This window comes from Helicoverpa zea, chromosome 19 (genome assembly GCF_022581195.2).
Source record: "Helicoverpa zea isolate HzStark_Cry1AcR chromosome 19, ilHelZeax1.1, whole genome shotgun sequence".
Taxonomy (NCBI): Eukaryota; Metazoa; Arthropoda; class Insecta; order Lepidoptera; family Noctuidae; genus Helicoverpa; species Helicoverpa zea.
This window is the reverse complement of record NC_061470.1, coordinates 1,369,807-1,395,995: the sequence shown is the minus strand read 5'-3', so window position 1 is coordinate 1,395,995 and position 26,189 is coordinate 1,369,807. Positions and strand designations below refer to the sequence as shown.

Genomic DNA, 26,189 nt, shown 5'->3' with positions numbered 1-26,189 from the left:
GGCGACATCCATAATACTGTTAAAATATTTCCATCTTGTTCTAATGATTTTATGTAAGTATTGCCTAAATAACTATTTTTGCCATAATAATATCCATAATTTGAATTTTATTTGGCATTCGACATCCCGAAAAATCATTATTATGAATAACAAACTTTATAAGATACCAAGAATACCTTATCCTACCCAAGTTGGATGTCGCTGGTGTATTTAGCACAGAATCAAGAAATACGCTTACTTAATTATTCGCTTGTAATAAAAAGTTAAGTATTTTTTCGATAATAAAGTTAAAATGAAAATATTCAATTAATCGCTCATTATTAGCGTACCACTGTTTAAAAAAATCTAAAATCTTGTAAAAATCCCATTTTGTATTGATATCGATCCCTGAGACTTCGAAGTTATCTTTCTCTCGATCTATCGGACCCCTGGGTACTGTCTCGATGTCCAATGTATGACAATATTATTGTGCACACTATTCCTATCTAATGTAGTTTACTTTTTTATATTTCGCCCTTGATTTTTGAAATCATGAAGGAAAGTATTGGAATTTATCGTAGAAAATAGTTAAAATATCGGTATTACAATGCAAACAGTGCATAATTGAGGCTTTCCAAAATAAACCTTTGTGATTTTAAGAACTAAGGGAATGACTATAGACTTACGTCGATATCGATATATTGTGTTGTATTCTGTAGACACTAAATTAGTACTGATATCGTTTGAGAACGCAATATATTTTCTATGTTCCTTAGGTATGTTCTAACCGTTATATTTGAATACCCAATTTCGAATTTGTTTACAAATAAAGAATATTTTACGGTTTATGTGTATTTTTTTACTAACCTTATTAAGGCAACGGCTATAGGTGGAAACTAGGTGGACATACATTTATTTATACGAGCGGAAAATGAAAAAACAAATACAAATACTGAATATATTCCTTTATTCATTTGTACTTAGAAACAGATACAAAATAAGAAAAAAAAAATACAAAACCGCTTGGAATGCAGGAGACGGAATACTCGATGTTACCACTGTTAATGTGTTATAATATCTTTATATTTCGAACGCCAAGCTTGCCAGCAACACGACACAGAAGATTTAAAACTTTTGGTCGTGGACTCCGATAAAAGTTTACAGCAAGTCAATGGCGTTCAATTATTACTTAACTATAAAATAAAAATAATAAAAAATGTCGAGATTAAAAACTAAAAGACACCTAATATAATACTTGTTATTGCGGCGTTTACAAACATAACGTATCACAGATAAAGTAAACAATGAGCGCGACCTAGCGTCGGACGTTAAACGAATTATAATTAATATCGAGATTGAATTTGTCCTGTTTTATGTTAATTTATAATAATGCTGTGATTGAAACTATCGACAATATTATTACCATCAAGTATTGATTTTGTGTGAAAAAGAATGTCTGATTTTATATACTGCATTAATGCAACAAGTTTTCACGGAACTAGACCTTAATTAGTCGAGTTAAAAAGGTTTTAAATAAAATTATATCGACAAGTTTCAACCACAGCACTATTTCGTTTGCATTACTTATAAAAAATGGCACCCTGTGTCACAAAGTACATATCAGACTTTACGAAAACAAAAACTAAGAAATAAACTTAAAACTACGCGATTACAGCTAGAGTGTTAATAAATTAATACAGTTAAAGTATTGTCCAAGTAAACTTAGATCTAATGTCGTGGTTTTGTCACGGACATGTGGAATTCTTAGGTAAAAGAGAGTCTATGAAGGTGTCGCTCAAATATAACTAGAGAGAGAACTAGGCTCTTGAAATAAAACTGATTTATGAAATTTAATCCTAGATAAACATAGATAATGTCTGGTAGACAAGTCTATAGTCACAAAGATTTCTTCTGAAATTGCATACGCTTAATTATTTTGTATGCAAATTATTAAAATTTTTGATCGTGAAACTCTAATGGAAAATTCTTGTAAATACATCATTATATTGAGCGAAACTTCATCGACAATAAATTGGCATATAATGGCACAGATTTGCGTTCAGATCTTTACATACAATAAGATTCTTCCTTTAAAATATTATTTGTGATTTATAACGCTCTCTCGTCTAGACTGGCTGGACAGAATTTAATGGGACTCCTTACTATTGTGAATAATATTTTAATACTATTTATAAGTTTAAAGAGAATTCGTGACGAATAATTCGTCATGTTTCTTTATTTTTACATTTTTTTTTCGTCACAAATTCCCCAATGAATATTTTAAATAATGAAACATTTCATCTACAATATAAAAACGGTACAAATATAACTACATAGAAAACAACGTGTGTATATTTCCGTATATCTGCTTAAGACACTATAACAACTGCGTGAAGCTAACTGCGTTGCAATTTGAATCTTAAAGACTCAAAGCTAGAGTACATTTTGACTCTGAACGTGTAAGCGAATACTGATCCAATTCATAACAATAGTTTTCTAATGTAACTGCAAATGTAATTTTTTTACAATATTATCAAACGTTTTGTTTAACAAAAATCACCCAATTTTAAAGGGTCATGAAGAATATTTAAAATGCTATAATATTATAATAGTATACAAGCAGAAATTATTTTTTATGATACTAAATATCATATTTCCAAATACATAATCGACAATAGTTATAATTGTCGACATAAAAATCTATGACGAATATTTCGTCATCATTGGTCACCATATCGAAAGGCATAGTGATCAATGTTCTAAATTTTATTAAATATACAATACCGGTTAGGTATGTATTATACATTAAATACTATATTTATTAAATTATAGCGCCATTTTGCCAACTTCAAAATGTTTTCATTAATTGACAATTTGAAAGCTTCAAAACGATGAAATCATATGCTTTTATATTTTTCTTAAAAATTATAATGAAATTCACATCAAGGAGTATTAATATAAGTTATGGAATACAAAAAGCATGGATAGGATATACATATATTGTAGATATCATAATGGAATGGGTATCAAATGTAATACAAAATGTATTCTAGCGATATTTTGGCCAATGTAAACAATACAATATTGTACAAATAGAATTATTAGAATTACAAACCAATTGGTAAGTACTTTCCGACATAATAAAATAATAATGTTTCAATCGTAATTAAATTGAAAATAAGAATATCTATGAATCTCTATAAAATCTCGTTGTAAATACAAATCTAAGCGGAAATTCAGTTTTTGTCACAATATTAAAATGCTTACCATTGCCAAAACAAAATGTCCTAATTACACCAGTCTTATCGGAAGGCACCGCCGACTGAATCGCGACAATATGCGAGTACTAATAAGTAATAACCTATTTTTATACCATTCAATATTTCAAAATTTTCATCTATAAAGTCCCGGGACAACCAATGAAGCCTGATAAAAAAAATTGAGACAAAAAATAAGCAGTCCAAAATCGGTCTTTCTATAGCTTAAGAGAATAAGCAAATTATGTTTTCAAGCTCTGACGGGTAATTTCTCACATTAGCCGATGAATAAGACTCGCCCCCAAGCGATTAAAGTCCATAATCATAGCATTCGTAAGTACAACGAATCAACAATTGTATAACTACAGTAACGTGGCAAGACTTCAATTACTTGCTGGTTTTATGCGCTCGACTGTACTTTTAATAATTTGTAATGTCTTTTTTGTTTAACCGTACAAAAATATCTCGTTAAAGAAACATCAATTATTCTTCTGTCGAAATTAAGCAATGTTAAGATTATCGGCCAGTTTCTTCATCAAAAGTAAAAGTCAAAGTAATGTCATAAAGTAAAAGTTACGGTCAAATTCATTTTTAATAGCAAAACTAATAGTTAAAATCGTGAAAAAACTAATTTGACCGTTACTTTTACTTTATGACATTATTTTGGCTTTTACTTTTTATGAAAAACTGGCTGTATGTAATTCAAGTTTAAAGTACAAGTCAAGCGTATAAAACCAATCAATTTAAATAACCCGTTCAACAGGAGAGTCCTCATTCGCGCCTTGTCTACACTTGTCATCAATTTCCTTCGCTTTCCCGTTAATCTTCAGATTAGCCAGGCTCACGTAGTTACTGCGCGAAATCCCCGCAACTGGCCGTTTGGCCACAGCGGGCTTATCGTCACATCTTTTCTTATCTACGAGCTTTTTCTCAGGCACTGTCGCTAAAGCGGGCACGTTGTTCAACTGTGTACTCCGATTCAATGGCGTCAGTTTCGGAGTCTGATCTATACTAGAAAGAGGAGTCTTAATCCTATAACGTCCTACGTCTACGAACTTCGAATCTTCGGTTTTCGGCTCATACTTGGCCCTGCGGTCTCGGTAGCTGAACCTCCCGTCCGCGAAGTCGGGCTTCTCGGCTAAATGCCGTCGGAATATAGGCGTCATTGGTTTACCCATGCTGGCGAGTTTTATGTCTGACTTTAGCACGTCGTTGTTCAGAACTGGTTTGTCAGACTCCGATGGTCTAACCCTGTGGGAACGGCCGATGTTGCTGGGTGACGCTGGTCTTTGTACGAAGAACTTACTTCTAGATTTATCTTTATCTTCCACGTCTTTGTTTCGGACCACTTCGGCAGTGTTCGGTTTGAACAACCTGCTCAATTTTGGAGATAGTAGCGTCTTCGGAAAGAACCTCGACTCTGACTTTTCTTGTGATTTCTCTTTCTCAACTGTCTTGGATATATTTTTGACGCCTTCAGCCATTAGCGGACTCTTTGTTAAATAGTCAATGTTAAACCGTCTGCAATCTACTTCAGGAATCTTTCTCTCAGTAGTCAAACACTCAGGATTTCTCAGCACCACATCCGTCACATCATAACTAGATTTCTTTGACAACAAATTCTCGCCTTTCTTCACAATAGAGGCAATAACATTCTTAGGATCGACTTCCATTTTGTCGAAGATTTTGATGTTTCTGTGCCACGTGGAGATGGCTTCGTCGTCATCATCATCATCGTCTGAAGTTTCCGAGTCGGCGTCATCGGGTATCTGTCTGCTATTGGGAATGCTAATGTGTCTACAGAAGGGAAGTGGCGGGTCTACCTCGTGTTTGTACTGCGACTCCAGACCCTCGACGGACTGGTTCCTGAGGAAGGCGGGGAGTGCGGAGTCGTATTCTTCAGGAGACTCCACCTTCCTCGTCTTGGTTTGTTCCTGTAGTTTGTTGAGGTGTGTGTCAGGGGAGGTACGCTTGAGGGGTGGAGGGTCCAGCCACTTGGTAATGTCGTCCACCTGGGGGCAAATGGAAAGGTTAGTCTACTGTTATTTTGTGGTTGAAGAGGTTTGCAGCTGAATGTTTATATGGGACTAGCTTCTTGTGGCTGCTGCGGGAGAGTGCTGCGGCCCGCATGCGGGGCAGTAACAGACCTTAGTAATGTTGATCTTGTTCCCGGCGGCGTGCAGGATGTACCCGGGCGCGTGTAGCGCGTGGCTGCTGCGGGAGAGTGCTGCGGCCCGCATGCGGGGCAGCAACAGACCTTAGTAATGTTGATCTTGTTCCCGGCGGCGTGCAGGATGTACCCGGGCGCGTGTAGTGCGTGGCTGCTGCGGGAGAGTGCTGCGGCCCGCATGCGGGGCAGCAACAGACCTTAGTAATGTTGATCTTGTTCCCGGCGGCGTGCAGGATGTACCCGGGCGCGTGTAGCGCGTGGCTGCTGCGGGAGAGTGCTGCGGCCCGCATGCGGGGCAGCAACAGACCTTAGTAATGTTGATCTTGTTCCCGGCGGCGTGCAGGATGTACCCGGGCGCGTGTAGCGCGTGGCTGCTGCGGGAGAGTGCTGCGGCCCGCATGCGGGGCAGCAACAGACCTTAGTAATGTTGATCTTGTTCCCGGCGGCGTGCAGGATGTACCCGGGCGCGTGTAGTGCGTGGCTGCTGCGGGAGAGTGCTGCGGCCCGCATGCGGGGCAGCAACAGACCTTAGTAATGTTGATCTTGTTCCCGGCGGCGTGCAGGATGTACCCGGGCGCGTGTAGCGCGTGGCTGCTGCGGGAGAGTGCTGCGGCCCGCATGCGGGGCAGCAACAGACCTTAGTAATGTTGATCTTGTTCCCGGCGGCGTGCAGGATGTACCCGGGCGCGTGTAGCGCGTGGCTGCTGCGGGAGAGTGCTGCGGCCCGCATGCGGGGCAGCAACAGACCTTAGTAATGTTGATCTTGTTCCCGGCGGCGTGCAGGATGTACTCGGGCGCGTGTAGCGCGTGGCTGCTGCGGGAGAGTGCTGCGGCCCGCATGCGGGGCAGCAACAGACCTTAGTAATGTTGATCTTGTTCCCGGCGGCGTGCAGGATGTACCCGGGCGCGTGTAGTGCGTGGCTGCTGCGGGAGAGTGCTGCGGCCCGCATGCGGGGCAGCAACAGACCTTAGTAATGTTGATCTTGTTCCCGGCGGCGTGCAGGATGTACCCGGGCGCGTGTAGCGCGTGGCTGCTGCGGGAGAGTGCTGCGGCCCGCATGCGGGGCAGTAACAGACCTTAGTAATGTTGATCTTGTTCCCGGCGGCGTGCAGGATGTACCCGGGCGCGTGTAGCGCGTGGCTGCTGCGGGAGAGTGCTGCGGCCCGCATGCGGGGCAGTAACAGACCTTAGTAATGTTGATCTTGTTCCCGGCGGCGTGCAGGATGTACCCGGGCGCGTGTAGCGCGTGGCTGCTGCGGGAGAGTGCTGCGGGGCGGACGCGCGGGGAGCTGATGTGAGTGGCGGACACGCACTTGCCGAGCCGCCAGCCGCGCGACTCCACCGACAGCGTCGCGATCGAGTTCGACTGGAATATGTAACGCGGCAAAGATTCAACAGAAGATTTCGCAATCACAGAAACATAAATGAACGAGATCCAGAGCCGAACTAATTCGGCAGAGTATACTAGACTAGACTATGCCTCAGTGATAAAAGCATCAGCCAGAACAGCCATGCCCGCCAGGTGGGCCAATGAATGACTGGCCCATCTGGATCTGCCCAATCAAGCGTCAAGGCGTGACAACGGAATGCCAAGTTGCAACCGTTAAGATTAGTGCTCAAACAAAAGACAAAAATCGCGCCGGGTTGACTTTATGGTCCCGTTAAAATAAAATAGACATTCGGAGGAGTTTATCACGATGTTCGATCCGAACATGTAAAAATCAAAATCTGGAGAACTCTATCTGAATCTATGGGTGAGACTAAGCCTATGGGTATGAAATTTTAATATGATTGGAAACTTCGCTTAACCGTTCCCCATTATTTATCAAATGAATTAGCATACTTTGTGAATTGTGCCGAACGGATTTGTAAGCGAACCCATTATGCTTCCCTGAGAAACGCCGGTTTGACTTTCCTGAACATATGTATGATATTTTCTTTTACAAGACGATATAACTGTTGAACTTAATTGTGTTATTTTACTTTAAAGTCATATCATTTGCATGCTTAGAACGAACGGTTGCACTCTATAAGAAACTTATAATATGCAGTATGTTTTTTGTGATCAACACGATCGAAGGCCTATGCCTAATCTTTGAACTAAAACAAGGTTTAACGGGGCAACGTCTTCGCATATAATAAATTTTTCGATATATAAAATAGGATGTTGTTTTAAGAATAACACAAAAAAAAACCTAAACAATACAAATTGAGTGAAATTACATGAACAGTAACTTACCTTGAGTACCCCTGTGTCTGGGACGCTTAGTTCGCTATCCGCCTTGCTAAGTCGAGAGTAGCTACTGTCATTACTGTAAATAGAATAACCGCTGTTAGAGAAGATGAATTTTTTTATAACAAAAGATCAATGAATTTAGAAGAAAATTAAAAAATATATATTTAAAAAAATATTTTGTCAGGTTTTAATAACTGATAAAGACAAAGAATCGTTTATTGCTACCAGAAATTCAGTGAATTGAGAATGAAATGTACAAAAAAACTGTATGAACATCAATTCATGTGTCGTATACACATTAGAACACGTGTCGAAGATAAATCAAATCAGATTTCAAGACTGAAATTGCAATTCAGAATCGATGAAAATATTCTAAAACATATACCTGAGCTGACAGCAGTTCTTATCAGTCCTGGTATCTCCCCTGGAGTACTGCATGACGTCAGCCAGCAGGGTGCGGGGGAGGAGGGCGGCCTGCGACAGGTGCATCACCATGCTCTCCAGCCAGATCTCTAGCACCTCAAATGGTGGCCTAGTGGGACAGAGAAAAAAACAAAAATTACAAAAACAAATTTTTCAGTAAAATTATGAAGATTTGTGATCCTTTTGAAGCGTTTGATTTTGTTAAGCACGACAAATATTGTCGTAAAATGTTAATTAAAAGAATATATGAACTGAATATTTCGCGTTATTTATTTAAATGTATAAGTGATGTACTGTTGTTTGTTTTTTGTGAATTACATGGATTCAAATGGTACACTAGCATGATCCCGTATTGTCTATATTAATAAGAGTGCCACAAGGTTCAATATTAGGTCCACTTTATTTTTTTCCTACACAAATGTCATTCAATTACCTTAGTTTCCTATCTTCAGTTATATGACGATACGTGTTCTACATAATTTAAATTAATAAATAACTACATACCTAGCATCAGGATCTAGATCACAGGCTAGGAAAGCGATGCGGTAGAATGGCTCGGGACAGCTGTTGGCGCGACAGAACTTGTCCACGAAGAGCGGCTCGTTCAGACCGAAGTCTGTCCGTCGGGGGAGGAAGTCTGGGTCGGCTGATACGCGGCCTATTATCTGTGAGATACATATTAATTAATGTATTTTATTTATTAGCGCAAGTAAAGCCTTAGTTTGTTCTGTCACAAGTTAAAAATATCTATGTAACTTATAAGAAATTGAAATTATTGGTTGTTTCAAATCCTTGGAAAGGTTATCAAATATTAAAAGGATTTCGAAACAATAATCTGCATTTTAAAGGTACTCTTCAATTAACTTCTCATATGCCGATAGTCATAAGACTAACTTGTATCTTGCTCTAATATCTACGCCACGGCATAAAATATGTTAATGAATTTTAGAGTGAAAATTTCACTAAATACAAATTTTTATCACACATCTCATGTAATAACATGAATCAAACAGCAGATAAAAAAAAACATAAGATTAATAAAACGCTATGCACTCACCTCACACAGTATAATACCGAAGGAGAAGACATCGACTTTCTCGTCATACACGTTACCGTTCATCATCTCCGGCGCCATCCAGTATGGGTTGCCTACCACCTGAGACAAGACACATACATCATATTAATGTTATCTAGGGAACTGGTTATTAAAAACCTTTGTTATCTATACATAAAAATGAAACCCGCTTTCCGTTGTCACGACATGACATGAAAACGGCTTGACCGATTTGGCTGAAAATTAGAGGGGAGGTAATTTAGACCCGGGAGAAGGTTTTAGGATAGTTTTTGTCACCGTCCGGCTACGGGACGCGGGTGAAACCGCGGGCGAAAGCTAGTTAATAATAATCTTGGACAGCGGTGGATCCAGCCCTTGAAAAAGGTTAAGGTGTAAAAACATACATTCACATTCATCAAATTCAGAAACTAAGCACTAAGAGGTACATAAATAAGGGAGTAGGTAAATGGGGTGGTACATAAGGCAGTAGCTAAATGGGCTAGTACATAAGGGAGTAGGTAAATGGGGTGGTACATAAGGGAGTAGGTAAATGGGGTGGTACATAAGGGAGTAGGTAAATGGGGTGGTACATAAGGGAGTAGGTAAATGGGGTGGTACATAAGGGAGTAGGTAAATGGGGTAGTACATAAGGGAGTAGGTAAATGGGGTGGTACATAAGGGAGTAGGTACATGGGCTAGTACATAAGGGATTAGTACATAAGGGAGTAGGTAAATGGGGTGGTACATAAAGGGAGTAGGTACATGGGCTAGTACATAAGGGATTAGTACATAAGCGAGTTGGTAAATGGGGTGGTACATAAGGGAGTAGGTAAATGGTGTAGTACATAAGCGAGTAGGTAAATGGGGCGGTATATAAGGGAGTAGGTAAATGGGGTGGTACATAAGGGAGTAGGTAAATGGTGTAGTACATAAGCGAGTAGGTAAATGGGGTGGTACATAAGGGAGTAGGTAAATGGGGTGGTACATAAGGGAGTAGGTAAGTGGGGCAGTACATACGGGGAGTAATTAAATGGTGTAGTACATAAGCGAGTAGGTAAATGGGATGGTACATAAGGGAGTAGGTAAATGGGATGGTACATAAGGGAGTAGGTAAATGGGGTGGTACATAAGGGAGTAGGTAAGTGGGGTGGTACATAAGGGGAGTAGGTAAATGGGGTGGTACATAAGGGAGTAGGTAAATGGGGTGGTACATAAGGGAGTAGGTACATGGGCTAGTACATAAGGGATTAGTACATAAGGGAGTAGGTAAATGAGGTGGTACATAAAGGGAGTAGGTACATGGGCTAGTACATAAGGGATTAGTACATAAGCGAGTTGGTAAATGGGGTGGTACATAAGGGAGTAGGTAAATGGTGTAGTACATAAGCGAGTAGGTAAATGGGGCGGTATATAAGGGAGTAGGTAAATGGGGTGGTACATAAGGGAGTAGGTAAATGGTGTAGTACATAAGCGAGTAGGTAAATGGGGCGGTATATAAGGGAGTAGGTAAGTGGGGTGGTACATAAGGGAGTAGGTAAATGGGGTGGTACATAAGGGAGTAGGTAAGTGGGGTGGTACATAAGGGAGTAGGTAAATGGGGTGGTACATAAGGGAGTAGGTAAATGGGGTGGTACATAAGGGAGTAGGTAAATGGGGCGGTATATAAGGGAGTAGGTAAATGGGGTGGTACATAAGGGAGTAGGTAAATGGGGTGGTACATAAGGGAGTAGGTAAATGGGGTGGTACATAAAGGGAGTAGGTACATGGGCTAGTACATAAGGGATTAGTATATAAGGGAGTAGGTAAATGGGGTGGTACATAAAGGGAGTAGGTACATGGGCTAGTACATAAGGGATTAGTACATAAGCGAGTTGGTAAATGGGGTGGTACATAAGGGAGTAGGTAAATGGGGTAGTACATAAGGGAGTAGGTAAATGGGGTGGTACATAAGGGAGTAGGTAAGTGGGGTGGTACATAAGGGAGTAGGTAAATGGGGTGGTACATAAGGGAGTAGGTAAGTGGGGTGGTACATAAGGGAGTAGGTAAATGGGGTGGTACATAAAGGGAGTAGGTACATGGGCTAGTACATAAGGGATTAGTACATAAGCGAGTTGGTAAATGGGGTGGTACATAAGGGAGTAGGTAAATGGTGTAGTACATAAGCGAGTAGGTAAATGGGGCGGTATATAAGGGAGTAGGTAAATGGGGTGGTACATAAGGGAGTAGGTAAATGGGGTAGTACATAAGGGATAGGTAAGTGGGGTGGTACATAAGGGAGTAGGTACATGGGCTAGTACATAAGGGATTAGTACATAAGGGAGTAGGTAAATGGGGTGGTACATAAAGGGAGTAGGTACATGGGCTAGTACATAAGGGATTAGTACATAAGCGAGTTGGTAAATGGGGTGGTACATAAGGGAGTAGGTAAATGGTGTAGTACATAAGCGAGTAGGTAAATGGGGCGGTATATAAGGGAGTAGGTAAATGGGGTGGTACATAAGGGAGTAGGTAAATGGTGTAGTACATAAGCGAGAAGGTAAATGGGGTAGTACATAAGGGAGTAGGTAAATGGGGTAGTACATAAGGGAGTAGGTAAATGGGGTGGTACATAAGGGAGTAGGTAAATGGGGTAGTACATAAGGGAGTAGGTAAATGGGGTGGTACATAAGGGAGTAGGTAAATGGGGTGGTACATAAGGGAGTAGGTAAATGGGGTGGTACATAAGGGAGTAGGTAAATGGGGTGGTACATAAGGGAGTAGGTAAGTGGGGTGGTACATAAGGGAGTAGGTAAATGGGGTGGTACATAAGGGAGTAGGTAAGTGGGGTGGTACATAAGGGAGTAGGTAAATGGGGTGGTACATAAGGGAGTAGGTAAATGGGGTGGTACATAAGGGAGTAGGTAAATGGGGCGGTATATAAGGGAGTAGGTAAATGGGGTGGTACATAAGGGAGTAGGTAAATGGGGTGGTACATAAGGGAGTAGGTAAATGGGGTGGTACATAAAGGGAGTAGGTACATGGGCTAGTACATAAGGGATTAGTATATAAGGGAGTAGGTAAATGGGGTGGTACATAAAGGGAGTAGGTACATGGGCTAGTACATAAGGGATTAGTACATAAGCGAGTTGGTAAATGGGGTGGTACATAAGGGAGTAGGTAAATGGGGTGGTACATAAAGGGAGTAGGCACATGGGCTAGTACATAAGGGATTAGTACATAAGGGAGTAGGTAAATGGGGTGGTACATAAGGGAGTAGGTAAATGGGGTGGTACATAAGGGAGTTGGTAAATGGGGTGGTACATAAGGGAGTAGGTAAATGGGGTGGTACATAAGGGAGTAGGTAAATGGGGTAGTACATAAGGGAGTAGGTAAATGGGGTGGTACATAAGGGAGTAGGTAAATGGGGTGGTACATAAGGGAGTAGGTAAATGGGGTGGTACATAAGGGAGTAGGTAAATGGGGTGGTACATAAGGGAGTAGGTAAGTGGGGTGGTACATAAGGGAGTAGGTAAATGGGGTGGTACATAAGGGAGTAGGTAAATGGGGTAGTACATAAGGGATTAGTACATAAGCGAGTTGGTAAATGGGGTGGTACATAAGGGAGTAGGTAAATGGGGTAGTACATAAGGGAGTAGGTAAATGGGGTGGTACATAAGGGAGTAGGTAAATGGGGTGGTACATAAGGGAGTAGGTAAATGGGGTAGTACATAAGGGATTAGTACATAAGCGAGTTGGTAAATGGGGTGGTACATAAGGGATAGGTAAGTGGGGTGGTATATAAGGGAGTAGGTAAATGGGGTGGTACATAAGGGAGTAGGTAAATGGGGTAGTACATAAGGGAGTAGGTAAATGGGGTGGTACATAAGGGAGTAGGTAAATGGGGTAGTACATAAGGGAGTAGGTAAATGGGGTGGTACATAAGGGAGTAGGTAAATGGGGTAGTACATAAGGGATTAGTACATAAGCGAGTTGGTAAATGGGGTGGTACATAAGGGATAGGTAAGTGGGGTGGTATATAAGGGAGTAGGTAAATGGGGTGGTACATAAGGGATAGGTAAGTGGGGTGGTACATAAGGGAGTAGGTACATGGGCTAGTACATAAGGGATTAGTACATAAGCGAGTTGGTAAATGGGGTGGTACATAAGGGAGTAGGTAAATGGGGTGGTACATAAAGGGAGTAGGCACATGGGCTAGTACATAAGGGATTAGTACATAAGGGAGTAGGTAAATGGGGTGGTACATAAGGGAGTAGGTAAATGGGGTGGTACATAAGGGAGTAGGTAAATGGGGTGGTACATAAGGGAGTAGGTAAATGGGGTGGTACATAAGGGAGTAGGTAAATGGGGTAGTACATAAGGGAGTAGGTAAATGGGGTGGTACATAAGGGAGTAGGTAAATGGGGTAGTACATAAGGGAGTAGGTAAGTGGGGTGGTACATAAGGGAGTAGGTAAATGGGGTGGTACATAAGGGAGTAGGTAAATGGGGTGGTACATAAGGGAGTAGGTAAATGGGGTGGTACATAAGGGAGTAGGTAAATGGGGTGGTACATAAGGGAGTAGGTAAATGGGGTGGTACATAAGGGATAGGTAAGTGGGGTGGTACATAAGGGAGTAGGTAAATGGGGTGGTACATAAGGGAGTAGGTAAGTGGGGTGGTACATAAGGGAGTAGGTAAATGGGGTGGTACATAAAGGGAGTAGGTACATGGGCTAGTACATAAGGGATTAGTACATAAGGGAGTAGGTAAATGGGGTGGTACATAAAGGGAGTAGGTACATGGGCTAGTACATAAGGGATTAGTACATAAGCGAGTTGGTAAATGGGGTGGTACATAAGGGAGTAGGTAAATGGGGTAGTACATAAGGGAGTAGGTAAATGGGGTGGTACATAAGGGAGTAGGTAAATGGGGTGGTACATAAGGGAGTAGGTAAATGGGGTGGTACATAAGGGAGTAGGTAAATGGGGTGGTACATAAGGGAGTAGGTAAGTGGGGTGGTACATAAGGGAGTAGGTAAATGGGGTGGTACATAAGGGAGTAGGTAAGTGGGGTGGTACATAAGGGAGTAGGTAAATGGGGTGGTACATAAGGGAGTAGGTAAATGGGGTGGTACATAAGGGAGTAGGTAAATGGGGCGGTATATAAGGGAGTAGGTAAATGGGGTGGTACATAAGGGAGTAGGTAAATGGGGTGGTACATAAGGGAGTAGGTAAATGGGGTGGTACATAAAGGGAGTAGGTACATGGGCTAGTACATAAGGGATTAGTATATAAGGGAGTAGGTAAATGGGGTGGTACATAAAGGGAGTAGGTACATGGGCTAGTACATAAGGGATTAGTACATAAGCGAGTTGGTAAATGGGGTGGTACATAAGGGAGTAGGTAAATGGGGTAGTACATAAGGGAGTAGGTAAATGGGGTGGTACATAAGGGAGTAGGTAAATGGGGTGGTACATAAGGGAGTAGGTAAATGGGGTGGTACATAAGGGAGTAGGTAAATGGGGTGGTACATAAGGGAGTAGGTAAGTGGGGTGGTACATAAGGGAGTAGGTAAATGGGGTAGTACATAAGGGGAGTAGCTAAATGGGGTAGTACATAAGAAGAGTAGGTAAATGGGGTGGTACATAAGGGATAGGTAAGTGGGGTGGTACATAAGGGAGTAGGTAAATGGGGTGGTACATAAGGCAGTAGGTAAATGGGGTAGTACATAAGAAGAGTAGGTAAATGGGGTGGTACATAAGGGATAGGTAAGTGGGGTGGTACATAAGGGAGTAGGTAAATGGGGTGGTACATAAGGCAGTAGGTAAATGGGGTAGTACATAAGGGGAGTAGCTAAATGGGGTAGTACATAAGAAGAGTAGGTAAATGGGGTGGTACATAAGGGAGTAGGTAAATGGGGTGGTACATAAGGGATAGGTAAGTGGGGTGGTACATAAGGGAGTAGGTAAGTGGGGTGGTACATAAGAAGAGTAGGTAAATGGGGTGGTACATAAGGGATAGGTAAGTGGGGTAGTACATAAGGGAGTAGGTAAATGGGGTGGTACATAAGGGAGTAGGTAAGTGGGGTGGTACATAAGGGAGTAGGTAAGTGGGGTGGTACATAAGGGAGTAGGTAAATGGGGTAGTACATAAGGGATAGGTAAGTGGGGTGGTACATAAGGGAGTAGGTAAATGGGGTGGTACATAAGGGAGTAGGTAAGTGGGGTGGTACATAAGGGAGTAGGTAAATGGGGTAGTACATAAGAAGAGTAGGTAAATGGGGTGGTACATAAGGGAGTAGGTAAATGGAGTGGTACATAAGGGAGTAGGTAAGTGGGGTGGTACATAAGGGAGTAGGTAAATGGGGTAGTACATAAGGGGAGTAGGTGAATGGGGTAGTACATAAGGGAGTAGGTAAGTGGTACATAAGGGAGTAGGTAAATGGGGTGGTACATAAGGGAGTAGGTAAATGGGGTGGTACATAAGGGAGTAGGTAAATGGTGTGGTACATAAGGGAGTAGGTGAATGGGGTAGTACATAAGGGAGTAGGTAAGTGGTACATAAGGGAGTAGGTAAATGGGGTGGTACATAAGGGAGTAGGTAAATGGGGTGGTACATAAGGGAGTAGGTAAATGGGGTAGTACATAAGGAAATAGGTAAATGGAGTAGTACATAAGGGAGTAGGTAAATGGTGTGGTACATAAGGGAGTAGGTAAATGGGGTGGTACATAAGGGAGTAGGTAAATGGGGTGGTACATAAGGGAGTAGGTAAATGGTGTGGTACATAAGGGAGTAGGTGAATGGGGTAGTACATAAGGGAGTAGGTAAGTGGTACATAAGGGAGTAGGTAAATGGGGTGGTACATAAGGAAATAGGTAAATGGGGGTGGTACATAAGGGAGTAGGTAAATGGGGTGGTACATAAGGGAGTAGGTAAATGGTGTGGTACATAAGGGAGTAGGTGAATGGGGTAGTACATAAGGGAGTAGGTAAGTGGTACATAAGGGAGTAGGTAAATGGTGTGGTACATAAGGGAGTAGGTAAATGGGGTGGTACATAAGGGAGTAGGTAAGTGGGGTAGTACATAAGGAAATAGGTAAATGGGGTGGTACATAAGGGAGTAGGTGAATGGGGTAGTACATAAGGGAGTAGGTAAATGGGGTGGTACATAAGGGAGTAGGTAAATGGTGTGGTACATAAGGGAGTAGGTGAATGGGGTAGTACATAAGGGAGTAGGTAAGTGGTACATAAGGGAGTAGGTAAATGGTGTGGTACATAAGGGAGTAGGTAAATGGGGTGGTACATAAGGGAGTAGGTAAGTGGGGTGGTACATAAGGGGAGTAGGTAAATGGGGTAGTACATAAATGGGCTACTATTAATAAACTTTAAATATAAATTAACTAGCTTTTGGCCGCGTTTTCATTCGCGTGGAATAGTGACTTTCGGCAGATTTTTGGTTTAACCAATAGATGGCGCTATACGTCCGGAATAAATTGAATTTTTATACATTTTTTTGTAATAAAAACTCTCCTATGTCCTTTCTTAAGTTCCAAACTATGTCTGTACCAAATTTTACACAAATCGGTTCAGTAGTTTAGGCGTGAAGAAAAGACAGACAGACAGAGTGACTTTCACGTTTATAATATTAGTTAGGATAATGAAACATACGGTATATCTCTTCCTCCTGAGCGTGTGGTGCTGGCGCCGGTCGAGCGAGCTGCTGGCGGTGCGCTGCACGATGCGGGCCAGGCCGAAGTCCGCCACTATCACCGTCTTGTCCTGAGGAAAATATTGTATAGTATATGTACATACTGGTGGGAATGTAGGTAGGATATGGGTAAGTGTGTGTGTGAAATCTATTTTAATTACAAGTAAAAATATGGAAATTATATCAAGTTCAATTACCTGTGATAACTAAAATTTTATAAAAATTCAAAATTAATATGCTACGAGAGCAACCGATTCAATGTTTTGTAACAAATGAAAGAACAAAAAACCCGGTAAATTCGAATCGATGTGTTACTACATATATTCATTTACTGAGTTATTGTTGTTTTCATATACATCGTATGAGCTGGACAGTTGCTGGAGAATTTGTTGAGCCACTTCTTCCCGACATAGGAATCGTAGGCATTATGGGACAGCCCCCACAGCACTTTTTGAACGTCAACAATTTTATAAAGTGCTGACTTTTATAAAATTGTTGACGTTCATAAAGTGCTGTTTAGCAGCCAAGTTTTAATAAACAATTTCAGAGTTTGAGATTATTTGAAAATGTATAATATATTTGCGTGTGTGTATTGTAAGTACATGTTACCTCTCTAACGAGACAGTTGTGCGAGTTCAAGTCGCGATGTATGACGTTCATGCGGTGTAGATACCCCAGCCCCGCCGCCACGTCCCGCGCTAGTCGAGCGCGGTCACGCCAACTTAGAGATACTCGGCTATCCTGTGGAAGAAAAGTAATGGAAATATTCAAAAATAATGAATTTCTCATGTTAATCAGTACAGTAGTTCCGGAGATTACATCATAAAAACAACAAATAAAAACTCACCTTATATTTTATTTTACCATTACACGTATAACCGATACAAATGTATGTTTTTTTGTTCATGTTAATGTAATGCTTTTCAAGAATAATTAAGATAGTGGAAAACTATAGGTTACTGTGATTTAGAAAAAGTTCCAAGTACTCTAACGGGAAAAGCTTTTTTTATCTTATAAATTAAATTTACCTGTAACAACTGATACAGTGTGCCCCCAGCCACATACTCGGTGACGAGATGCAGTCGCTTGTCCTTGTACAGTACGCCCACGAATCGCAACACGTTCGGGTGGTTTAGTGAACGGAGTACTGCCACCTAGATAGGAAACAAGAAAATAAAGTGAATATAATTATTATTTTGATAATAGTATATATTGGATAGATATAATTTTGTTAATTAAAGTGCATATTTCAATAAGATGTTATTAGGAAAAGTATGTCGTGAAGAAAAGGTAAGGAGATTGGGCAAGAATGTATGAAGGTTGGTCCAAATGTCCACCACGAACGAGACCTATATAATTAAATAGTCCACTTAATTTAGAGTAACTTTTACTAAGAAAGTAAAAAAAAAACAATGCCAAAAAAAGTTATAGCCAAAAATTTATTCTTAATTTTCGGTAGTTTTTGTATGTTATCATTATTATTTTTTATTTTATTCCATTCTATTTCCGCACTTTATCTAAAACTAAGATGAGTAAGACACATTTGCATATAAACAGCCCATATTTTTTTGCCCGATGGATGACGAATCACTAATCAATTGAGGCGCCAGAAGTGCTTGAATATACTCAGCGGTGCCTGGATCTAAGGCCTCTGCCTCGAATTTTGCGGGCAGCGGGGCGGTGGCGGCGGCGGCGCGGGAGCGGCAGGATCTTACGCGTATAATCAAATGGACCGGCCCTCGAATACAGCGGCGCGGGAGCGGCGCGGCGGCGGGCAACGAGCGGTGCGCTCCAGTCAAGCGGTGACCGCCCGCGGTGGGCGTCTGCATTGTAGGCATAGTGTTATACATTTTTTTTGTGACGTATCAAAATGTCTTCGGACGTGCAAGAGCTAATTATTTCGGCCATCTTTGAGAGGACACCCATATGGAACAGCAAACACAACAGAACACAACACTACACTGCTATAGCGCCGCGCGATCTGCCCGCTAGTTTCGAGGACAGGTATGCGTTGCCCGCCCCGCTCCCGCGCCGCCGCCGCTGCCGCCCCGCTGCCCGCAAAATTCGAGGCAGAGGCCTAAGACAGTTCGATGTAACTGGCGGTGTCTTCTCTCTAATAATGAACAATTCTATTTTGTCAGAAAGTACGAAAATCGAACATCACGAAAAGAAATTGAAAAAATGAAGTTGATAAAATCTATGCAATGGGTTTTTTGATTTTGCTATAATTTTTTTCTGGCATTATATATTTTTTTTTACTTTCATAACAAAAAATATAATCTATATTTAACGGGCTATCTAGCCATATAGGTCTCGTTCGTGGTGGACATTTGGACCGGAATCGCCCATTGTCCTTTGGTAGAATTTTTTCAAAATTTCCAATGTAACATTTTGGTTAGTCCGGTATATTTTTGTATGTCTGCTGACGGTAGACTGATAAACTTCGGTTTTTGCAACATTTCTATATCTAAATTACTGCTGGTTTGCAACAGTAAACATTGACGTAAATCCTTTCTAGTACTGACCTCTTTGTCATTGAACATCCTTGGCAGTCGTTAGTGATAGTCAGAAGTCTGACACTACTCAAACCAAGGGGTATTGGGTTGCCCGGGTAACTGGGTTGGGCAGGTCAGATAGGGTAGTTGCACCTTGTAAAGCACTGGTACTCAGCTACATCCGGTTAGACTGGAAGCCGACCCCAATGTAGTTGGGATAAGGCTCGAGAGAGATACTGACCTCTTTGAGGAAGTTCCTCTGCGCGTCCTCGTCTACGCGGTACAGTTGTTTGAGCACCATCACCTCGTTGGTGTCGCGGTGCGTCACCTTGTATACTTCGCCGAAGAAACCTGAACCTAGGAGCTCGCCCTGGAAAATAATATTCAAATTAAATCAAAAGTCATTTATTCAAACTTGGCTGCAAAACAGCACTTTTCGAACGTCGGGAATTAAAAAAAAAAGACAGTCACCAAAACGCACACTCTTCACCACTTTCCATGTGTTTTTGCTGGGAAGAAGAAGTGGCGCAACAAACTCCCCAGCAACACGTCTGTTTGTAGGTTAAAATAACTATTACATTATTATCTAAAAATATTATGAAAATATGGGGAAAGATTTTTTTTCCAAACATAGTTGGGAAAAAGGCTCGGGAATCTTCTTGACCCATTAGGGTTAAAATCCGCCTCGAGTTATGTAACGTTGAGAAGTTTTTAAAAGTCCTTGAAATGAATACATTCAAGCGAACGAACCCATCTACGTAACTGTATAATATTTTACGAGACTAATGTTTTCATGTTCTTACCTGCAGCAGATCGCAGGCGCGGAACACTTTCTGTCCGGGCGCGGGTTCCGCGCGGAACGACCGAGCTCTGCTCAGATCACATAGCACGCCGCTTTGTTCTGATCCGTCCACGCTGCTTTACGAGAAGAGAGATTAGACATTAAGCTAAAAGTTTTTATGTTATGGAGACTAATTGCAGATAGTAACCAAAAGTCAAAATCTAGATGAATTCAATGGTTAAATAAATAGTTTATTTTTTGTTATTTACAGTGAGTTTATCGAATCTAAGAAATTTTTTAACTAGACCAGTTACAACTTGGAAGCAGTCTTATAAGGAGTAGTTGTAGCTGTAATAAGCTGCAGTTATTAGGTCTACATAATACCGTAATTTCTAAACTCAACGACGGACATACAATTTTAAAGAAACACAAATCTATACTCACGCATCCAACAATTTAGACATACTGCTACTCTTCTCTTTATCCCCCAAAAGGGGTGACGACGGCGTCTGTCTCCTCTTATTGACCCACCTCCCAGCATCCTCTCCTCCCTTCCTCTTAAACAGTCTCTCTTTCTTCCCTTCCTTGTCAGAGGGAGTCTTGTCTTCTTTGGTGACAGTCTTGCGTTCCACTGGCTTGTCTTGCGTGGCCTTTACATCGTCTGTTTGTGTGTGTGCGTTTGTCTGTGTGTTTGCTTGTGTGCGTTTCGTGTTTGTGTCTGGTGTGTGTTCTATTGTTAGCTGGAAGATTGAAGTAATTTATTTAAAGTAAAATTTATTTTTTTATTTTCATGCTTCTATGAAAAGTCGAGGAAAAATATAATAAAATATACTTAAATGTGAAATATGTGTGTAAAAATATAAAAAAATTTGGATTTCAGACAAAATCATTCAATTCAAGGTAAGCGGCTAAATGTCAAACTAAAAATGGATTACATTGTCTTTGTTGATAAGCAAGATGTGGTAAAATATTTTTTTCCGTCTAGTACTTGGTATTTTTACATGCTGACTCCTAACAAAATTGGGATAAGGGCAGGAGGATGAAGATTTTTCGTATAGAGCAAGATCCCAGAGCCCCCAGACCTTACTTATTTTCTGACGGACAAAACATATAGCAACCCCAGCCGGACCCTGGTACATAAAAGGTCTACAAAGGAACACGACGGGTTTTTAGTCAGTAAAAGTCTGACACTCCCTCACCGCTACTAAACCACAGCGGGAGGGGTCAGTTGATTTTTACCATCGGAAAAAAGAAAAAAGGGCACGAGGATGAAGAATTTTTGTAGCCATCTTACTTACCTGTATGACAGCATCAGTCCTTGCAAGAGCTCGTTCAATATCATCGAGCGGCCGGTTCCTCACAGGAGTTCCATTGATCTCCAGGATCCTGTCTCCGATGTGCAGCGTTAACACGCCACATGATGAATCGATTCTATAATAGTAGAGGGAATTGTCACTGCCAAGCTATTCTCGACGTTGTGTTTATTGGGATAAGGTCTAAAATCAATTGGTAAATGCAGAGAGGTATATAGTATTGGAGGGAGTATATGCGAAAATCGTGTCAGTTGATTTTAGGTCTTATATCAAGGACAATAATGTTGATAATCGTTTGACAGCTGTGTTCCGTTATATCACTGTCACCATAGTGTGAGTGATATGGCCTCATTCAACAAGGCAGATAGAAATAAAGCTACTTTACTTCAGTACCCTTTAGCAATGGGTGAATTTCTTTGGATAAAACTTTTTACTGAATTCGGTCAGTAAGTAAGCTTCCGGGCTTAGTAAGTTTCAGTATAAAGGACAGCGGACGTTTTTGATAACGATAGTACTTGATAACTAATTAACAGACTATAGCTATAATGTTGTTAAATATTAAATGCATTAAAACTACCAGCATACACTACTATCATGCAAAACATAACACAGACCAATCTACACAATTTCCTTATAGGCTACATGCCTTGTAAAAGCGAAAAAACTCACTAATACCAAAAATATTTGAAAAAACACTACCTTAAATTCACAGTCACCATCTTAAAACCACTGAAAATCCATTTTATACACAAAAATATTACACAGTCGAGCAATAAAAACGACCCACAGAACACTGAGGAAAAGACTACTGACAGCTATCGATGTATCAAAGTGTGAAATGATATGAAATGAAGTGTACGGCTACGTCACTTAAATTTTATTCAATAAACAACAAATGTATGACAGTAATGGCAATTTTAAATGCTCCCTTTCCTTGTATTCCTTGTGTAATACATAGGAAAGTGCTGCTTTCAAGGTAAAACGAATTGGGTATGTAAAGAGGTAGTAAACTGGAGAAAGTTAGGTGTCAACTTTTTATCCAGATGCGGGAAGACACAGCTATGGGGGAAATGCCTGAAACCCATTCTTACTCCTACTTATAAGAGCTGTTTTCATTTAATATACTTTCCTACGAGTATCGAAACTGGTATATAATGAAGTTTGAATTGACAGAACCGAGATTGAGGAAACTCTTCAAAGGAAAAAAACCCCTAGTTTCGTAAAATCACAAACGTCATATAACCAGGTGTATTAAAATTTATGAAAAGTCATAGCTTCTGAGATCAAACTCAAAACCGTTGAACTTGTTTTGATGAATTTTGATCAGGATATATTTAGATTCAGAAACAGAATGGGACTAAAGACCTTTTTTTCAAAAATCGAGAAGTTCATCTTCTGCCTAGCCTTTTCCTAACTATGTTTGGGTCAGCTTGCCATCTTAAAGCATGCTGCTGACTACCAGTGTTTTATATAGAGCGACTGCGTAACTGACCTCCTCAACTCAATTACCTAGGCAATCCCTTCCTTGTTTGATTGTATCATAAAACTAGGTACTATTTATTAAGATAATTAAAAAAGTGTAACTATTGTATTTCAGATCCTACTCTCAATATGTTTTCTCTGAAGCCAGTTTTTCTTAAACATTTTGAGAAATCACACTTACAGCAATGAAATTAATGGATATTTATCATTTCCCCAACAATGTTTAGGTGAGCTTGCACCCCAACGACTTGCAGCTGACTACCAGTGTTTTACATAGACTAACTGAACTGGTGACTCGATACTCTACTAAGACTAGTCGACCTATCAAGACTGCCAAAGATGTTCAAATGACAGCCAGAACGACCGATTGATTCACCGATTCAACAAAACTAATAGATAAATCAATCAACAAAACAACAATTTCAATGCACAAATCAGCTGAACATACCCAAGTTATCAAGTACCTATTTATAAACATTAATAAGTACATTCGTCACGACTGAGTCACAGGTCAGTAACTCGAGTAAGGCCGTGTGCACAACTTGTCATTACAGGATAATAAGGAAATTGATATAACAGCTGAATTTTGAAGAAACACCTTAATTTTATTGGTAAAGGAAAATTTTAAGCTTTGGAGCATGGTTAACTAAACCACACTTTAGAATGAGTAGACCTGGATTTTTTTGAACGATTCTTTTACGTAAGAAGCTATTTGAAAGGGCAACTCGAATTAATGTTATTAGTACACCGATAGTGCTATTAATAGGCGTTTATTTATTTAAATAGATCATAATTTTTTAAATCAGTAGACGGATTTGTATGAATTTCAGCCAAGCTAGGTCCGTTGAAAAATGTTCAAAATAAACACGGACGGCTTCAAGTTTGTAAAGTCTGACATGCGAAGAAGTTATTTCTTAATGACTCATGCATGCCTAAAAAATACAAAAAGATGCTGAAGTGTATGTAAGTAAGATCTAAATGCAAGAAGAATGACTAACATTAACGAATGAGTTTCTTATTCACGTAGTAAAATCTGGATCGTATTTATAGAACTTCCCCCAATTCCTTCGAAAAACTGCGCAAAATCATACTATTTTTGCGCAAAATTGCGCAAACTAAAATGTACTCACTCACCATGAAAACGGAGCTTACTTACTTAATTATGTGTAAAAAAAAGTATGTTATGGCCTTGGACATAAGGAAAAATTATGAATGAATTGTAGGAATATCAACAATTGATTGTCATCGCGGCCCAGACATAACAACATAACAGTCATTCATTTGTTTGTCAGAACTCATTGTTCATTATGATAGACACAACTTTCTTTCATTCAGATTCACTTGTTTTGACTAATTGATGGGTAGGTATGAATGCATTTATTATGTCTGTTGCTTTCACTTATAATGCAACTGACAATTTGATTCAAATATTACTTAGATGCTTACTATGAGTATTAACAAAAAAATAAAACCGACTCCCAAAAACACTAAAATGCAAAAAAAAACTATTCTTAGGTGCATCAGCCTACAATTTTTGAAAGTTGCCCTCGATTTCTCAGGGTTTCCATCATCAGATCCTGACCTGGTGATTATGGGACCACCTGGAAGGTATACCCTATCAAACAAAAAAAAAAATTGCAAATCGGTCCAGGCGTCTTCGAGTAATCGGTGAACATACATAAAAAATAAAAAAGATCCCGACGAATTGAGAACCTTCTCCTTTTTGGAAAGTCGGTTAAAAAACAATTTTATCTTCGGGTTGCATTAAAATACTTATAAGACGGGGAAAGTCGTGGTGGCCTAGTGGGTAAAGGACCAACCTCTCAAATGTGAGGGCGCGAGTTCGATCCCAGGTCGGGCAAGTACCAATGCAACTTTTCTAAGTTTGTATGTACTTTCTAAGTATATCTTAGACACCATTGGCTGTGTTTCGGATGGCACGTTAAACTGTAGGTCCCGGCTGTCATTGAACATCCTTGGCAGTCGTTACTGGTAGTCAGAAGCCAGTAAGTCTGACACCAGTCTAACCAATGGGTATCGGGTTGCCCGGGTAACTGGGTTGAGGAGGTCAGATAGGCAGTCGCATCTTGTAAAGCACTGGTACTCAGCTGAATCCGGTTAGACTGGAAGCCGACACCAACATGATTGGGAAAAAGGCTCGGAGGATGATGAGTCGGGAAAAATTTCATTTGCCGCTGACTGCAAGACACGACTCTAAGACGAGTGGGTATGTAAGCTACATATGGACAAACAAACTTGCTAACTACTATAAAGAAAAAAACATAACACTACGAAGCGGTCAGGTCAACATACATACAACACATGCTATTCAGTACAGACGGCTGCATTTACTGAATTCAGAATAAATACTACGTACATAGGAAGTTGGACGTAATCTCGACTTTAGGATTGTTCGTAATTTACAAACCCTTTGAAAGAGGATTCTTATACATAATAATATATTATATTGTAAAAGGTCACTGTAAACGCCCCTAATTCGAATGATTGAATAACTTGCATGACTATCGAGCATAAGTATTTTCAAAGTTGATTTTGTAAACAAGAATGGTAAAACTTGAAAACAAGACAACATTTTTGCAAGTGGAAAGTACGATTTTTGCAAGTTGAAAGTAACAAAGTAAGTTGAAACTAACATTTTTGTAAGTTGGAAGTATCATTTTTGCAAGTCGAAAGTAAAATTTTTGTAAGTTGAAAGTAACATTTTAGCCGTCAAAGTCTTGACAATGTCATCCTAGCATTCATTTCCAAGCTTTGCAAGGCTATCATGCAGCACACTAGGGTACCTATGGCAGGTGAGCTGTATGCAGACGGACAGCAGCGCGCGGAGCATGGCTCGCGCCGCCGCCGACAGCTTGCCGCCGCAGCGCCCGCTATGTGGGTTTAGTGTGTTAGTGTATGTTATGAGTACTGGGAGTTAGTTGGAATGGCATGTGTGTATGGATAAGTCATTATTTTTGTTATATTACAAGTATATTTTTAGGCCCGATTCACACCGGAATGGCAGCGGGCGAGCGTCGCCGCTGGTTGCCATGCAACCTTTTCAACCGATACTGGTCTTATAGGTATGGAGTTAAAGTTGAAAATTATTTCACACTGAAAGTGCTCGCCGCGTCGCTGCCATTTCGGTGTGACTCGGAACTTATGGGTATATTTCGTGGAGCTGCACCGCAGTATGGTTGGATATGGTGCACGATTGAAAACACGAAAAGACCAAAGGTTTTATAACAATTAGGTATATATATTATTTTATATTTGTATTGCAGTATGGAGCTGGCTGAATGGCACCAAAGTTA

The 26,189-nt window shown here is 40.6% G+C and overlaps 1 protein-coding gene across 2 annotated transcripts in view; it reads right to left on the bottom strand.

The window, feature by feature from the left end:
- Positions 1-923: 923 nt before the first annotated feature.
- Positions 924-26,189, bottom strand: part of LOC124639687 (LIM domain kinase 1) — a 30,296-nt gene continuing 5,030 nt past the window's right edge. Inside the window, exons 6-19 of one of the 2 annotated variants that reach the window (XM_047177133.1) lie at positions 25,680-25,766; positions 21,379-21,511; positions 20,525-20,820; positions 20,103-20,214; positions 19,541-19,669; positions 17,833-17,958; positions 17,414-17,545; positions 16,765-16,875; positions 9,124-9,222; positions 8,571-8,731; positions 8,029-8,175; positions 7,647-7,719; positions 6,594-6,773; positions 924-5,248 (exon numbers count right to left, since the gene is read on the bottom strand). In XM_047177133.1, coding sequence (XP_047033089.1) covers positions 3,980-5,248; positions 6,594-6,773; positions 7,647-7,719; positions 8,029-8,175; positions 8,571-8,731; positions 9,124-9,222; positions 16,765-16,875; positions 17,414-17,545; positions 17,833-17,958; positions 19,541-19,669; positions 20,103-20,214; positions 20,525-20,820; positions 21,379-21,511; positions 25,680-25,766 — 3,055 coding nt within the window. In that variant the 3' untranslated portion in view covers positions 924-3,979. Of the gene's footprint in view, positions 5,249-6,593; positions 6,774-7,646; positions 7,720-8,028; positions 8,176-8,570; positions 8,732-9,123; positions 9,223-16,764; positions 16,876-17,413; positions 17,546-17,832; positions 17,959-19,540; positions 19,670-20,102; positions 20,218-20,524; positions 20,821-21,378; positions 21,512-25,679; positions 25,767-26,189 lie in introns of both variants that reach the window. The other variant, XM_047177134.1, reaches the window with a different exon arrangement.